Source organism: Seriola lalandi, unplaced genomic scaffold (assembly GCF_002814215.2).
Source record: "Seriola lalandi dorsalis isolate HSWRI2012SDOR001 ecotype SW California unplaced genomic scaffold, Sedor1 jcf7180002054934, whole genome shotgun sequence".
Taxonomy (NCBI): domain Eukaryota; kingdom Metazoa; phylum Chordata; class Actinopteri; order Carangiformes; family Carangidae; genus Seriola; species Seriola lalandi.
This window is the reverse complement of record NW_019525486.1, coordinates 849894-868086: the sequence shown is the minus strand read 5'-3', so window position 1 is coordinate 868086 and position 18193 is coordinate 849894. Positions and strand designations below refer to the sequence as shown.

The 18193-nt window shown below is 41.7% G+C and overlaps 1 protein-coding gene across 1 annotated transcript in view; it reads right to left on the bottom strand.

The window, feature by feature from the left end:
• thsd7ab (thrombospondin, type I, domain containing 7Ab) overlaps positions 1–18193 on the bottom strand; it is a 150366-nt gene that overhangs the window by 63271 nt on the left and 68902 nt on the right. Inside the window, exons 8-9 of the mRNA XM_023393425.2 lie at positions 14286–14480; positions 9937–10168 (exon numbers count right to left, since the gene is read on the bottom strand). Of these exons, the coding sequence (XP_023249193.1) occupies positions 9937–10168; positions 14286–14480 (427 nt within the window). The remainder of the gene's footprint in view (positions 1–9936; positions 10169–14285; positions 14481–18193) is intronic.

The following is an 18193-nucleotide window of genomic DNA, read 5'->3' as shown; positions in this document are numbered from 1 at the left end:
CATGAGGGATCAGAGCACTGGTGCTATAAGATGCTGTGACTCCAAGAGCTGTTTGACAAAGAAGGGATTAAACCTTTGACCTTGTTTTACTCCCTGTGCTACTCAGAAACGGTGACTGTCTAAGGATGAGCTACAGTCTAACACGCCGGTGAGATCTTGAAAAGGACGTGCGCAAATAAATGTAGATTCCCATTTAGTGCACACAACACTGCAGTTTAAAAATACAGCTTGACTTTTGCCTTTGAAGCGGGAAGAACTCGCTCTGAATACCAAAACTAAACCTTAGGGGACTGTGAAGTGCAGATTGCCGGTGTTTTAGATTTCACCTTCTCAGTGTGCTTCTTCCCCCAGTTGCTCCACTACACAAACACTAAGCTAATGTTCTGGCGAGTTGGGTCCTCACCAGAGAAACAACCGCATTGATTGTTGGTTTTAAACGCCTCACACAACCTCTGTTTACCTTTTTTTGCTGACAAGGAAAAAAAAAAAACCAACAAAAATAAAAGTTTCTCCTGGTTTCGATTGAATTATTACTGTTGTCTCCCAGAGGTGAGGGTGGAGACAGGGTGGAGGGCTGGGCATGCAAAGTGAGTGACTGCAACTTGGGACGCCATTGTTCACATCTTGTCTCCTACCAGCAGTCAACATTGATTTTTATTTTTTGTTGCCCAGGCAAGACTACGATCTCTTACTGAACCATAACATTTTAGTTCCTTCATCTAATGAGCCTTCGACTGCTGCTGCTGCTGCTGCCCCTCCCCCCTCTCTCTTTGTCGGTGTGGGTTTCCTCTGGGTGCTGCAATTCTCTCTCACAGCTCTAAAACACGCAGGTGTTGTGAGCTGGAAAATTAGAATTATCCATAGGTGTGAATATGGAGAGAAATATGACGTGTTTGTTGTCTCTGTCTATGTTTTAGCCTGGCTGCAGACTGGTGAGCTGCATGCTCAGACTGGACAAAGACCTTTTCACTATCCTTTAAGTGTAATTGTTCTTGTTGTGCGATTTTGTACAGTTGTGGTTACAGCCTCTCTCTATAAATAAAGCATCTATCTATCTATGGAATAAAAACAAAAGGCTGTGGTTGTGTTGCATCAGTTTGAGAACGGCAGCCTTATATCAGTGGGCTCTGCAGTGTCTGAGCTGCTGTATTATTCACCTGTTGGGCAGACAGTTGTCATGAGTTTATCTTACAAATACCATGGGACATTTATTGACACAAAACCGAACTTTGAAGAAAATTGTGAAGCTGTCTGCAAGAAGGAAGTTTGTTGTGTCTGAGGAAACTGTTGTATTTCCACAGGGACAGGACCGCGATGACCTTATTCTGCTGTGACTCTGTCCAGTCAACTTTACGTTTCTCTCTGGCGTCATGGTTTGGAAACTTATCTTTACAGAACGGGGATCCTCTGAATCAAATTGTTAAATGGGCCAGTAAGCTGATTGGTGAGTCACAGATTAACCTCGCGTCCCTGTACAGCAGACAGTTACAGCGGAGAGCAGCTCGTTTCCTCTGAACGGTGAATTTCAGCTTCTTCCTCCAGGAGGAAGGTTCACCGTCCCAAAGTGCAGATCAAAACGGTATAAAGAGAGCTTTGCTCCATCAGCCATCACTCATATGAATACGTTTTATTCATCTATTAGTTTATCTGACAGGGACAATACATGTTAATGAACATCAGTACAAAATACAGGATGTAAACATGCCGGTTTGTTGCAAACATGTTCGTGATGTTGTGAATGTGTAAGACTGATGACTCTTTTTTACTGCAAAACAAAGTTACAGACAAAGTAACCTGATCTGACCTGAGAGAAAAAACCCACTTCACAGTGAAGAAATCTCTTAAGCTCCACTGATTCTGGTCAAATTTTTACAGCCTCACTTCTGGAAAACCTAAATTAGATCAATTAGGGCAAAAAAAAACAACTGGGTGGACGGTCACTTCCCCTCAGTATCCATGTCTGACTCCTACAGAGGTAGATAGGGTGAAGAGGGACAGGTGCTTTTCTCTTCATTTACTGTAACAATCTCATGTAGTGCAGCTTTCACTCCTACTTTTGATCTCTGCTCTCCCCTTTGTGACCGACCTGCATGTTTTAAGTGTTTTAAACACAGGGCGAGGAGTTGACTCATAGCAGGTTTCCCTCTGCGGATAGAGGCTCCCTTTTTAGTCTAATTATATTGTAGCCCCGCTAATGATGGGTATTATCCAAATTTCGATGATTAAAATCCAATTAAATTCCAGTTTTCAGGGAGAGAAAGAGGCCATGTTTGTTGGCAGAAACACAATACCAGCCAGAGTACTTCCAGCACAATGCTTGGCTGGAAGACTCTGTCCGTGGGGGTGTGAAAGCTAGCTGTAATACTGTATTGTCGTTCATGCATTTTTTATTATGTATACATTTTTGTTGTTCCGCTGCTTTACTCCTTTATTTCTCCTGCTGTAATTCTTTGTAATATTAAATTCTATTATCTTTTGCTTGTCACATTGTTTTTATTGTTTGTTTGAAGAAAAAAAGAAAAGAAAAAAAAAACGTTATTTACAAGGAGCTTGGGGTATTTTATCCTAACTGCACAATTTTCTATTATCCATTTGTGTGTTTATCGCTGTGGAAATGCACTGCACTGAAATGAATAAAGACACCCACTAATGGCATGTGGTTTTAACTGACTCGCTGGTTCCAGTCAGTGTCACAATCTCATAATGATCTTTAAATGTCATGAATTGTAGCGAGGAAAAAAAAAAAAGACATACACAACACGGCACTGGGAGCTTGTCCCAAAGCACGACATTAAGATGAGCAGCCGGGCTAATGCTCATGTTTTGCTTGCTGCTATTAGCGCGCTGAGTAATCTGTTCAGCGAGACGCTTCTTTTTTGAAAAAAAAAAAAAATGAGCAGATGGTTGAGCAGGATGAAGAGAGGAGATTCAAAGAGAAGAACTGTCAGTAGTTTTAAAAGAGTGCACGCACACACAGAAATGAAGGTCTGGTGGGAAAAGATAAGGCCTAATTAATTTCATTATTAAAATTACGGACTACAAAACAAGAACATCATTTGTTTAATTTAGCATAAAACAGTTGCAGTTCTTCAAGGATCCTTTCAGTGGTGTCTTTGGCCTCCATCTTGGAGGCCCCTCAGCTACTGTTTCTATCACAGTCAAAAACAAGGAGTGAACACGGCCTTTATTAGAAAACACGGCGGGGAGATGATTGACTGGGCTTAATACAGCTCCTGTCGAACATCATAACCATGAATCATTCACTTTCCTTTTTCACAGATTCCGCAGCATCAATGCGATTATACAAACACACATTTGGTACCATTCAGCACGCAGACTGTCAGAATCAATAAGCAGACGTTGTTGTTTTTTCCTCACACCACAACAGCTTTCTCGATAGGATGATAGCAGCCCAACCCTGAGGCACTGGCATATTTGTCTCTGTTGTGTCTGTGGTTTCTATTGGGCTCTGACAGTCAGTGTTTATGTGTGTGTGTGTGTGTGTGTGTGTGTTTGTGTGTGTGTGTGTGTGTGTGTGTGTGTGTGTGTGTGACATGCACTCTGTGAGGTTCACTGCCTGAGGCTGCAGGAGGAAGACAGCTCAGATCCATCTGTGAATGAGACAGGGCACATCTGCATATGCAGGGTGCAGGCGGCCATGTTTATTTGTTCTACTGGGATCCCATGGGTGCACTGATCAAGAATACCTGCCAGTTGGATGAAGACATGCAGGATGGGAAAAAAACAAAACAAAAACATAATCATTCCTGAGTACAGCATAGGAAATACTGCCCCTCAGCAACAAATGGCCAGGAGACCAAAGCTGTTTCATTCCTTATTCTTTCAGTTTGTTTAATCTTGCAGTCTGAGACATACGCCATTAAGGTCTATGTCAAATACAAGGTATCAAACGCCTTCATGAAAGAAGGACCGTAACCGTTACACATCGTGTAGAGAAACCTGGATAAATGAGTGGAGGAACTTAATGAATTCAGATGATGGCACACAGGGTACAAGGGATCAGTGGATGGTGCGATGTAAATGATAAATCACACGCCACGGTCTAGCAGACCTAAACCCAGCTGAACACCTGTGGGAATCTTTGATGAGACACGTTAGACGGCGCTCTCCACGGCCATCATCAACACACCAAATGAGGGAATATCCTTTGAGAGAAGAACACTGCTTTATATGACTTATTAAACTTATTCTCTGGGCCTTTCGCTCCTTAAAAAGTCTTGAAGTAGTATTGAAAAATGCTCATCAAGTCTCTCGGGTTGTCCATAACCAAAAAAATATTAATCTTACTCTCATATTGGAAAGGGAACGAGGCATATCCTAACATCTGAGGGGCTCAAATGAGGAAATATTTAACATTTTTTGGCTTAAATTATGACAGATTTTTCTGTCATTCAATGAATCGACTAATTGTCTCAGCTGTACTGAACAAGTTCTGTCACTGCAGTCTTTTGTGTATCATCCCAGGGCGGTGCTGCTGGCAAATATTACAAAGCAACTACGAGAGGCCAGTTTTTCCCTCTTTAATGTTTGATTGACTCATATTTACGACCATGATATTAACATGAAGACAGGGATCTGTATGTGTTGTTACTGTCTTTCAATAAAAATATATTGCAAATAAAAACTGACAACAAATATGTGTATTGGTTTACCCTTTATATACTGTACATCCAGACTGGTACTGTCAACCTCTGACCACTGTTCATCTTTGCAAAGGCAGTTCTATTTCCCTTCACATACATGGATCTGTACGTATATTTTTTGAAGTTGAGAACAGATGATGGAGCCTTTTGGAGGGTTTTTTAAGGTTGGCTATTAAAGTGCTGAATGCAAGGTGAAACAAAGTAAGTGTCGGCCTCATCCAGATGGGTTTTGATTCTGCTGAGTCTGGGACACATGCCAGAGCTGTCTGTCAAATTTACAGGGTGAGACAAAATAAACTCTACTACAGACTACAGTTTATGCACAACTATATTACCAATCCTATTACACCAACAGCTCCCTCAAATGAAATGACAAAATATCTAAGCCCTCCAGAACGACAAATAGAAGTGTTTTGACGTCCTTAACGTCAGAGTGGCATCAGCCTGTGAAGACTCTCAGTCATCCAGTTAACCGTGATTCAAGGTGAATCGAGGGCAACTGGACTTGATTATAGATACTTGAAGATGTTTCACCTCCTGATCAAGAGGCTGAATCGTTTCTGATTGACTGGTGGGAAGACCTCTGCGGGGTCATAATCAAGGCGACTGATGTCACTTGGTCCGTTAGTGCTCCTGGTTGCTGTAACAACGAATGGTTGCTAAATCTCCTGGAGAGGGCTGAGAGGACAGCACTGTGGTGTTGTTAAAGGCATCATTTAAATCATCAATTATTAATCATAAAATCAAATCATATTTGGTCTAAAGAGAAGGAACATCCACCCCAACCTCCTCAACAGATGCACTTTACTGGGAGGACAGTCTCATTAAACTGGGTACCAATAAGATGTATTTCCAACACTCATATTGTGTAAGTCCTTTGTTCCTATCAGCTTTTGACATCTGACTCATTGCAGATTGTTGTCATTATATTTTGTAAAACTGTTGCTGTCAACATATTAAAAGTTTTACTTGTTTTTGTTTTGTCATGCATGTTGTGATGATTTGGCCTCTTCCAGCTCTGTTAACTGTCTCATGTTGCTTTGAACACTTACTTATCAAAGGGTTGATTGCCAGGCCTCTTTTATAGCAGACAAATGCAGCTAATTGGCAATCAACCTAATAGGACCCATCTTGGTGGCAACATTTGTCATTGCGAGTTGAAGAGTCAAAGTAATTTCCCCATGAGGGGTTTGTGTGTGTGTGTGTGTGTGTGTGTGATAGTTCTGAACAACAACCAGAACACTTTTATGCGTTCACAGCTACAATTAAAGAGCAATATTGCACACCCAGAGACCCAGAGACTCACAGCCAGTTACTGGGCCCCTGCCAGTGACTGTGGCCTGATGAAAATCCACCTCAGGACTCTGAACAAACATCTTTGAAGGGTTGCAACAGTCAGAGTGGCTGCAAAAGGGATATAATAATAGACACTGAGGCATAGCTGAGGTTGAATACAGGCAGCGGCAGAACAAGAGCAGCTTCTTCAGCACCATGGACAGCACCACTGGTCCATGAAGACGGGTGAAAACAAGCCTCACAGTCTGTGAGAGACCCCTGTTTGACAGCAGTCACAGGACCTGTCAGTCTTTGCTTTTGCCTCCAGGCAGATGGAGACTGAGGCTGTGATGACAGATCCACCTTTTTTTTTCTGTAGTCCAGATCATTGTGGATCATTTGACTTAGTTATGTTTTGTCTATTAAGGTCCACAGCTCTCAGCTAGGGAGGTGGAAGGGGTCAGGACCTATAAGGACTGTCTTTATTTCCTGAAGAGGCTGAGGTCCTTCAACGTCTGTAAGAAACTACTGCTTTTTACAGTCTGTGAGGAGGGCTGGCTCTGTGGTGGCCACGGAGCTGGACTCCCAGGTGATAAACTGCCCTGGATAAACTGCTGTCCATCTTGGACAACTCCCACATTCGCCAGGCAGAGGAGTTTGTTCAGCGGCAGACTGCTGTCCCAGCCCTGCTCCTCAGACAGACTTAGATTTCTCCCCCAGGCCATACGGCTGTACGACTCTTCCCAACAATGGTGGGGGGGGGGGGGGGGGGGGGGGGGAACTGACTGAAACTGACTGACTGGTTAACAAATGCTCAGCTGCTGAACCCTGGGCACAACAGGTATTTGCAATCTATAATGTCACCTTACAATTCAACAGTGTGGTTGCGTGGTGTGACTGAAAGGCAGTGCAAATGTAGAGGGTTCATCCCTAAATCAGAGCTTAGACTCTCATTCAGCAAACTGTCGTTAAGAGCTTAAGATTGCCTGAATGTTACAAGTGAAAATCCAAGAACAATTCTCCCACTCCTTAAACCGCTGAAGCAACATGCCAAGATAACTGCATACAACAGATTTTCTCCTCTGCCACTCCAGACAGTATAACCTGAGGACACTACCAACTTTTTCATATATCCCTCTGGATGGATTAAAACTAGTAATGTCAAGAGGTTATGCTGAAAGACTGACTTCTGAAAGGCTTTCCACCTCAAACACAGTGCATTTTTAAGAAGAGTTGTTGTTCTACTAAAAATATTCATTAAATTTAAAACAGTTGGCACAACTCTTCTCCAGTACACCATGCTTTATTCTACAAATGTTTCTGGATATCTTGCATTCATCAGGATGAATAAAGCATGGAGTAATTTGAGCTAAATGCTAACTTAAGCATGGTAGCATGCTGCTATCCATTGGGTATAATGTTAACCATGTTCACAGCCTTAGTGTAGTGCGTTAGCATGCTAACATTGCTAATTAACACCAAAGTCAAGGTACAGATGATTGGAATATCATTACTTCTACAGATCGTTGTCTTCCAGCTGCTCCTGTAAGGGGTCAACACAGCGGATCACCGTCCACATATTGATTAGGCAGAGGTTTTAAGCTGGATGCCCTTCCTGACGCAAACTTAACCTGCTCCACCACTTCTGCAGGTATGGGGTCATTAGACTAGATGAAAAATTACCAAACTTATTACAATTCATCCAAACCGGGACATGGATGTTTGAATAAAATTTTAAGGCAATCCATCCAAATGTTATTGAGATATTTCACTAAAAACAACAAATTTGCAGCTGCTCAAGGGGAATTCATGAAATAGCTCTTCAAAACCCAACATGTTTACAACGAACAGCTTGGCTGATACTTTGCAGTTTTCACTTCAAATGAATGGTTTGGAAAGTAGGGACTTATTTACAGCCAGTCTGATAGTCCGACTATTTGTGTTGTTCGGTCTAACAGACTCTGTTTTGATTCCCGTTACCATAGCAGCGCCACACTGATTCATCCATTACGAGCAAAAGAAAAAGATTCTGTGGTAACTGCATATCACAAAAGTGACCTAAAAAAAACATTTCCCTATTAAATGGTGCACAGGTTGGAAACAGCTCCTGGAATATTTTAAGTGGAGTGTGTGACCTTCATTACTCTAAAGCTCAGTCCGACTCAGCTCAGGTGAATTACAGTGACCACCTGCTGAGTGGGTGAGTAGGTGTTGATGGGAGTCCACTCTTCTTTTCACTCCTCATTAGTGATACTGTTACATGTTGTTCTTTTGCCCTTATAACAAATGATACTTTACTATAGTGTTATATTTATATTATCCTTATTATATATATTTATAGACCCGCCAAAACAAAACATAATGGAGTCGAATCGACCGAAACCTCTTTCTCGCCTCTACCTGCTGCTGCTCTCCAGCCCGCTGAGCTTGTGTTTGTCTCTGCTCTGTTTAAAAAGTAAAATACATCCTGGACTTCGACCTCTCTTCTGCAACTCGATAAGTGCAGCTGCTGCGTCTGGGTCAGCTGCTGAACCAGCCGCCACTGAACTGGACATTAATCTTCATTTTATCCAGTGCTGTTCCCTGTGAATCACATTTGCCTTGTACACAACGCACTCCGACCCTTTAAATAATTTATGTTCCCATCCTCTCCTCACTGATAACTACGCCTGAGGGTGGGGGGTGTGATACAGGAGGAAGAAGAATTTTCTTGTCTAATGTGAGAGACTAAAGGAACACATTCAACGAAGGAGAACATACATTAGGAGGCCCAGGAATAAATCCGTCTACTCTGGGTGTCGTTTGCACAGAACATGACACAAGCAGATCCGCTCCTTTATCTTGTGTTACGGAGTGAAGCATCGAGGATAATTGACACCAGACCAGAGCTGAACTTTCCGGCGGATGTTAAAGTAAACTCGACAGCGTATTTTGAATCTGCCTCAAGCAGTGTGGTCTTTCAGAGCTCACCACAAACATCTTGTCTCTCATCTGCCTCATGATTAAATTGCCTTAAAGTATCAGTCCCATTTAATTACTGTCATTATCATCAATGAGAAATTACCAGAGCCCAAAATGGCAGGGTTAATTAGGCTTACAGGGACGGAGAGATTATTTATTTATCTGTGGTCGCCTGCGCAGGGAAGATATGAATTGGGAGGTAACTTCACGTAGAGTTTGCTCAGCTTACTTATCCTGCTTTGTCAGCGTCTCCTTGTTTTGTTTTTTTCTTCTTCTCTGACTTGCTTTACTCTCCTGCTGTCACTTTGCTTCCCGCCACTGCTGCTTCTCTCATCTGTCTCTCACTTCCTGACTCTTCCTTTGTTTTTAAATCTCGCTCACTCTCAATATCACACACACACACACACACACACACACACACACACACACACACAAATCTGCATGTACCATTCAGTCTTACCATGGACGGTTTACCACTGGCTTTTCAAAAACATACTTAGAAATGTTTACTCTGTTCGCCTCCTCATCCTAACAGATGCTCACAGATCTCTGTGACCTGACAGTGGAAAACGGGCTTTTCTTGTTTCACACATCAAAAAGGAACCGAAGCACCCCTTGTCTTCTGTTTGTCGGATCTCACCTCTAGATTTCACTGATTAGTTTCCTCCATTTTGGATTAAAATGTCCAAATCAGTAGAAATCGGCTGTTCTGGAGATTTGTCTGAAATGAAAGCGCGCCTGCTCTTGGATCTTGATGACACATGATGGAGAACTGCTGCTCAAAGCAAGTGGATTTTTACTTCTAAGAGGTGAGCAATTTTCTCTCTAACACAATATTCCAGGAGCTGATTTCACAGTTATACACACTTACAAATCACAGAGGCTGGAAATAACTACTACCTCTAAATATGACTGCTGCAGGATGAAGCAACCTTATGGCACAGACACAGCTGTTAAAAGCAAACACGCACGAGTGTTAGACGGATAAACGAGATGGAAAAACAGATAGAAAAAAAAAATGTGAAAAATAACTTACTTCTTAGGAGGCACCTGTCCCACGTTGACCCGCACGCAGATGACTTTGCGAGTCTGCATTCCCATGGAGCAGGGGCCCTGACCGTTGCTGCTGGAGGAGTTGAGGGACGAAGAAGAGGGGTCTTCGGTACAGGGGCCCCATGGTCCGGTCTGCCAGTGGTAAACCGTGCAGGCGTGTTCGTTACAGTTCCGCACCTCCTGAAGGGCGCTGCTGTTGGGGCACAGGGCGCCGCCTGAGAACCAAAACATAGTGGGGGTCAAGATTGTTCTCAAGTACGGGATAGAAACTAAAAACCAAACACTTTCTTTTACTTATACAATGACAGTTAAGTCGCTCGTCATGACAGACCCACAGAGAATTACCAACTCAGCACATTTAGCTCATTATTTTGGTTTATGGTCCAAAACTTTGCTGGTCTGGTTCACACTCACTGCTCTCATCAACCTTGTTTCATGTAGCTGCTTTCAGCATAAAAAGGCTCTAATAAACCTTCTTCACACTACCTTCCCAAACGGCAGGTGGCAAAGTTAGCAGCTAGGTGATGAACATAATTTAACATTTAGCTGCTAAAGATCCCTGACGAGCCGAGCTAACAGGAGGTTGAAAGCTAGTTAACTGTTTACTAAACAACTGACATGATATATAATAATACAAAATCTGATCTATAGATGTATGTGTAGGTATCTGATTCTGTTATGTGGGTTTCGTTTCTTTTCTTCCTCTCTCTTTTGTCTTTGTTTTCTTGCTATGGATCCCCCATGAGTGATGTGCTTAATACAGATTGAATGAATGTTAATATGTCAATGTTACTGTTTACTACAATTAATACTGCTTTACTGCCACCGTTTCAGGAGGACTGCGCTGTCGCCACGTCACCAGCCAACTCAGCAGCACAAGCTGACTAATTTATTTTATTTCACCAATTCACTTCAGCACAGGATCAAAACAACAGGGTGATTTACAGAAACTAGAAATATAAATAGCTTCATCAGCTGTGGCCATGTTGGATTGACAATTAGTGTAACCAAGCCGTTTTTTCACATTGATAATCGTACCTCAGAAATATCATAACTCAAGACCAGATTTATGATACGTCTCGGGTTATATGCTTCTCAGACTCGGGGCTTAAGCACATTTTCCCTCCAGTAAGAAGCTCTATTAAATCCAGCACAACCTGTCTGACAATTGCTGTTAGCCTATTTTCTCCCTGAAACTCCTGGATCTGTGAAACTTACCGAGTATAACCTACACTCCCACACATAAAAGCACCTTTATAGTAAGAGTTTCCTGTTGTTTAAGAGACGCTTTCAGCAGCTTTTCACCTGCATATGTAACTTGACAGCGCGGAACAAAATGATAATAGCTGTTTGCCAAAGCACACCTGGATTTTATTTACATAAGTGGGAGCTAACCATAAACTTTTTCCAACCTTATGTTCAATGGCAGCCAAATAAAAAGATGTAGCCAGATTTTAATGTTGTGAAACGTTCTCAATTTTCACAAGGAATTAAACCTTAAAGAATATATTCTTATGCACAATGCGATGCAATAAACAACTTTGAAAATGAACAATAAAGGAGCTGGTATGAAGTTTCAGGAGAGATGTGAGAGTTTGTTTCCCTGAGGCTACACACTGAGGCTCAGGTTGATTGATTTGTATGCGGCTGCTGCTCAATCTTACGTGCTGAACTGTGATAAAGAGTCGAGACGTCACCGTGCTCTTTTCACCGCGCCGTCTTCTTTATTTATTTGATCATCATCATTATAACTGACTGACGCTCAGTGTATTTAGTATATTTCGTATTCACGTATTCATTGTTGGCGTCATCAGTCCTCTTTGCCTCTTCCTCAGTGTCTTTAGCGTTAAAGGTTGGTATTTGTTTTGAAGGGCATATTGGAAACGATTGTTCCCAGAAACCGTCAACTCAAGATAATCTGGGAAACTTTGGAGGTGTGAGTTGGACGGGTGTGATTTCAATATTCTGCAGGTGCTGCCAAGAAATCAATTTAAGCCCCTGAAAAGCACCAGTCTGAATACAGATAACTTTCCCCTTTGTCTATCTGAAATGACTTTTTATCTTAAGTCGCTGACTCCAAATACAGCCTGCATTTGCATTATTAGTGCATAAATCTATTGTGTTGTTTTCTATCAAAATAATCTGTTAAGTTGTTTTCATCAACAAATGTTAATGCCACTAATTCTGTTTAACAGACCAGCTTCAGTTAATTTAACATTGTGTGCAACTGAGTTGGACGTTCTTATTATAGATATTGGTAAAACATAAACGCAGGTGTGTTCGCACACTGGATGACTAGCTCCTCTCATGCAGGCCTTTTGGTTTTCTGGAGACTATTCATACTCCTTTTTTGCTGAATCCAGCTGCAAGTCATAGGTCAGACTCTCAGTGCATTACTTCTGTGAGTACAACCTCTATTGTTTTTCTCATTCCCCTTTACAACCCCCCCCCCCTCGTTTACGTCTGTCTCCCTCTCATTTGTCTTCTGAGGCGGCAGTCAGTCAGTCAGACAGTTGTTGGGTCGATGGACTCAGAGAGCCCTCTCCGGTTAAAAGTAATTGCCGACACTTAGGGCTTTCAGCAAAGATTGAGAGGCATTGCAGGACTGCGAGTCCGTCGCACCTGTATTTCGCTGCTGTAGTTGACAGAGAGCCAGCTCTGTAATGAGTGGCGGTGTGCACACAGTTGGGCCTGAATCACAGACTACCCAACGGTTACTGAGAATGACTTCTTTTCTGCTGACGGCATCGTGCCAGCTTAGCTGAGTAACAGCAGGGGCGATGCTCGTCCCAACACAAGCATTACATGGTGCCTCAAATGACCATGAGCGGCTGCCTAACGATGACCTTGAAAAGGCTGTATGAAAAGCTGATGCAGCCTTAGACAGAAACATGATGGAGCAATAAACAAAACCAGCAAAGAGACAGTAGTAAGAAACAGAGTCATTGAGTTGGTTTTTACTTTCAAAACTCCATGTGTGATTATTTAAACGTATTCACATTTGCAGAACAGATTTACAATTTACTGGAGCTGGAGCAAACGCCACTTAGGACGCATCTTGAATATGATTCAAATGATGAATGTCAAATAGTAAGAGGCACTTGGGCTTCATAAAGTCCCATCATAATCACCATGCAGTTCAATATAAGCAGCTATGCTAAACAGGTCATTAATTAGGCTTATTAATGAATTAATTAGCTAGGCACACGACTCTGTGCCAGCATATTGTTGGTTGCATATTAATATGAACCCTGTATCTTAAAACTTCGGGTTCCTGTAGTTTAAACAGTTTTATTTCTTCATTAATATGCAAAACAGCAGCTGCAGAATCTGCCAAGAAGCTCAAAATCTAATCAGATAATCTAGTTTGCAGGGGGAACCTGTTGTGGAGTGACAAAGCTTCTTTTCAGGTATTGTTACTGAGTACGTGTGTTCATAAAAATGTGACTGAATAGACATAGGAACATACTTGAATATAGTTTTTTCTTTTCTATTTCTCCTCCGTTCTAAAGCTACTTCAAGTACAACTATTATATTTCTGGTCTAAAGTCACAGATTTACCAAAAAGTTCTGGAAACTTCGGCACCCGTGAAAGACCTTTGATAAATACAGATGTTAGATATGTTAATGTGACAGGTGAGATATGCAGTACACACACTAATACTACTGCAGAACAACAGAAAACTGCTAAGACAATCAAGCTATTTCACACATGGCCAACACGCCTTGACTAGACTGGATGAATAACTACTAAATCAATTATAAGTTACCCTAAAGCTGTTATGATAATGTACATAGTTTTTAGATCGCACAACAAGCTAACGATTTTCATTTTGCCACATGTAGACACATAGCTAGAGGTTTAAAACAGCTACCAGCAAACTTTAATTACGAATGTTACCCTCCATCACTGTGATCCAGGCTACAACCATCGCAGTGACTGAGAGGAAAACACACACCCAGATAAGACACAGGAAAACATTTGGTGACATGACAAAAAGAAAGACGCACAGACAAGCAGACACACACACACACACACACACACAGATTCAAACCAGAGAGAACAAGCATATGCAAAGAAATGATCTTAGAAACAGATAAAAAGTGAGTGTCAGGCGAGGAGACAGACCAACAGAAATAATCACCAGGACAGATAAGCAGACTGTTTGAGATAAGTACAAATGCACATGCAGACAAGTGTGAAATCCAGACATTCAGTGAGTGACAGCAGAGGACAACTTGAAAGGCCATGACTAAGCCAATATCCAGGCCTCATCTGCATACATTTCCATACGTGATGGCGCGGAAGGCTGTCGGCAGGTGGAGACTCACCTTCCCCGGCGTTGTAAGCCAGAATGGAGCGGGTCCTCATCTGCTTCCCCTCGATGGTCTTACTGGAGCAGGTCTGAGAGCACGTGGACCAAGGGGTCCAGTCGCTGAGCACACAGTCTCTTGAGCAAGGCACCTCACACTGCACGGGCTCCGGAGGCGGGGAGGACGAGCAGAGGTTTCTGTCCACCACCCCTCCTGAGGAAACGAAGAATATACGACAGGGTCAAAGACCGAAGCTTCGGTACAACTTGGTAATAAGAAGGTGACAGAGGGGTGATTAACTTTTGTTACAAGGTGGCAACGGGGAAAACATGACGGCTTGACAATGTGTTAATGTGCTCACAATAATAAGGATATATTAGGGTAATAGTCTCAGTAATAATGGGGGTAGAATCTTGGGGAACTGGGGTAAAACCACACACACACACACACACACACACACACACACACAGTTTTTTAAAATTTTAGATGCATTCAGATATGTAATTTATTCAGAATTTCCACTTTAATTCACTGCGTCCAACTGTATTAACTTATTATAATTATAGTATTTTCATATTTGTGAACCAGATGCAACGCAACTTTGTTCTATGTCATTGTTAAACCACCACAATTACAAGACATTTCCAGGAAATACAAATTGGTAATTACCTATAAATTGAATTTTGATTGTATTACATGAACAGAAAAGAGGAAATATTTGCCAAATGAGGAAGTGTCCTGATATCACCCCATTAATACTGTGAAAACGTTCACAGCATAGAACCTTTATATCAAGGATGAATATTACCATGATATCCTCATTAGTATTACTACATCGTTGCCTCTTTATCACCCTGCTTGCATTAACAAGCAGCAATGTAAAATGCTGAAATTTGAGGCGTCACCTTTTCCTCATTATGATGATGGTCTATTTACCCAAATTAAATCCTAGGGTGTGTGACAGTGTGCAACGCTGTGTCCTTAATATATCTGTGAAAATATCAAATCACCAAAGAATAAATTTAAAACCACAAACTCTGAAGAGGGAGGTCATTAAATGTGCCGCTAGTTTAATGAGAGAAAAAAATGAGCCCTATGTGAAACAGGTTGATTTTATCGGTGTCAATAAAAATACCCTCCGTTATATTTTTGAGTGCAGGTTAATTTTTTTCCTGATTATGTGATAAAAGTTTACTCGCTAATTTTGGATACATTGGGTAGTTACTTGGGCGATGAGAATAAATTTGAAGGCTCAAAGATTCATTGCAAGAATCAAATTATCTCCCTCAAACTAAACTTCAGTAAAAACACGGCGGGAGCAGCGGAGAAAATGAACAGCTGTGCGTCTTAATTGATAGCACAATGTCAAGCACACAGCCCATTTCAAATTGCGGAGACGTGCTTGTCTTCTTAAGACGTCTGTTCTCCCCAACACAACTTGGGGAGGGATATTCTCCAAACTGGCACAGGCATCGACTTGGCATTCTTCGCTCACCTCATGTGTCTGGTTTACAAACTAGGAGGAAATCTGCAGACAAGAGGTGAAGATTTGAAACACACAATAAATGCATGATGCACGCTGTTTCATAAACAGCAGGTAGACGGGATTCTGTGCAGAGGAGGCTGGATTTATTCTACCAGTGATTCATCTTGAGTGTGTACTTGTTTTCTACTTGATCATTTCTATTTTATGCTGCTTTATACGTCTACGCCACTAAATTACACAGGAAAATAATGTACGTTTCACTTCTTTACATTTATTTGACAAAGATTACTGTCACAGATTATTTTTTTTTGGTAGCAAATCTTTTTTTTTCTTCTTTCCTCTCCTATTAATCATCTCATGACTACTCAGATTAACCTTTGACCCTGAGGAGGGGCTTGACCCCAGGTTGGCTGGATTACGACCTAACTGTATAAAGAACAGTTATAAGTAGTTCAACTTTGACCTGCTACAACAGTGAAATATTGCGAGTACTTTTACATTTGATACTTTAAGTATATTTTGCACATAATACTTTTGTAATTGTAATTTTGTAATTGTGAATAAAGGACAATTACAAAACTGGACTCAGCCTGCGTGACATCACCCACGGGTGTCTGAGGTGTGGTTTTGAAGCTCTGAGTGAGCTGCTCCACTGTTGCCATTTTGGCATTGCATGACTCCGCCTAACTCCCAGCTAATCCAAACATGGGCAAAGACGTGGGGCATGTGTGGAGCCAAGGATTTGGTGTATGCTCGTTTGTGGCAAGCATATGCTCATCCACCTGTCACTCAAAGCGGCCTCAATTATACATGACTTTGAGCCTCAATAAAATGTAATCAGGTGAGTTATATAAAAATGTACCTGTCCGTACAGGTGTCATGAAGGAGGAAATTAGCTATAAAGACTAAAACTGTTTTTGTACCAGGCTGTAGAAATGTTTATTTCTGCTGTAAAGTTGGACATTTTAACATGGGAGTCTATGTAGATTGACTTGTTTTTGGAGCCAGACTCTAGTGGCCATTTGTGGAAGTGCAGTTTTTGTCACTTCCGTGTTGGCTTCATTTTTCAGCCCCAGAGGATGATCTTTGACTATTATCTGTAATTCAGTATTTTTACATTGTTGTATTGGTGCTTTTACTTAAAATGGGTAAAGGATCCGGGTAATTTTTCCTCCACTCTCAGTCTTTTGACCTTCTCCTCTTTTGACATTGTTTTGCACAGAGCAGTTCTAGACCAGACCAGGTTTTCAAACATAAGGAGGATCTGTGGCATCTCATTTAAAGATTCATGGGGGATACAAATACAAATTGATGAATTACGAAGATGTTCTGTGCTGCTTCAGGTAATCAAAACTTGTTATGTTGATGAGAGCAGAGGAATGGTAACTAAAACTGGATGAAACCTTATTTGCAAATAATGTTTAATCACAAACTAAATCGACGAATCTGTAAAGCAACAGCAAAGACATTTCTGGGCTGATCCAATTTTCCTGGATTTACCTAAGCTGTACTTTACCACAGAAATAATTTAAAATGTTTCACTCGTGTTTCTCATATTGATGTTGGCAGCTGATTATGAGCCTTTTTTATGGATTATCTGTAGAATATTCATACTGATGCACTTTTGACTCTGGCCTATCTTCATACTGAAGTGGCATTGAACATGCAAAGAGCAAATCCACATGGGAATCCCACATTTTTTACACTACTGTTCATGTTTTATTAATGGCCCTGCATGAACCAGCTATATGTGAATGATATTAACCCACATATTCAGTCCTTGTTGCCTTGTGTGCTGCCATGAACCAAGCAGAGAATATTCTTATTTTGTAAGCGATGCACACACTCAGGAAAAATGTAAATCTTTCAATGGCTGAATCGAAATTTCAAGCAGTGGAGAATCGCTTGAGCTTCAAAAGTCAGACCGGGCCTGACTTTGCATTAAGATGTCACTTTGACAGATATGCAGTGAACCAATCATGACTGAACTCAGAAGGCATGGAAATAAGAAGTGACAAGGAACCCTCGCAGTTTTTAGGCTCCCACACAGAAAACATGAATGAACAGAACACCCACCACAAGAAGAACACCTCCGCGCTCAGTGTGCAGAGAAGAAACAGCTCTCTGCCTAAGTGGGCAGGCAGTCAGCACGGGGAATATCAATAGCCAGTTTCAATAACATTTGTATCGACCTTCGCCTGTTGTCTGGGGCCTGGCTGTGTGGCCTTTTCTTTTATGACTGGGACATACTCGGAGAAAATATACTGCCGACATTGCAGTGAAAAATCTCTGAGGCGAAAAAAAGGAGAGCTGAAAATCCAAACAGAACAAATCAATTTTCATCAGATGAGGGATTGAACGTGGGAGGGATCAATCAGCCGAAGTCAGGGGGAGAAAGAACAGTGCGGAGTTTGTGTTACTCCTGCAGCACGGGGGGGGG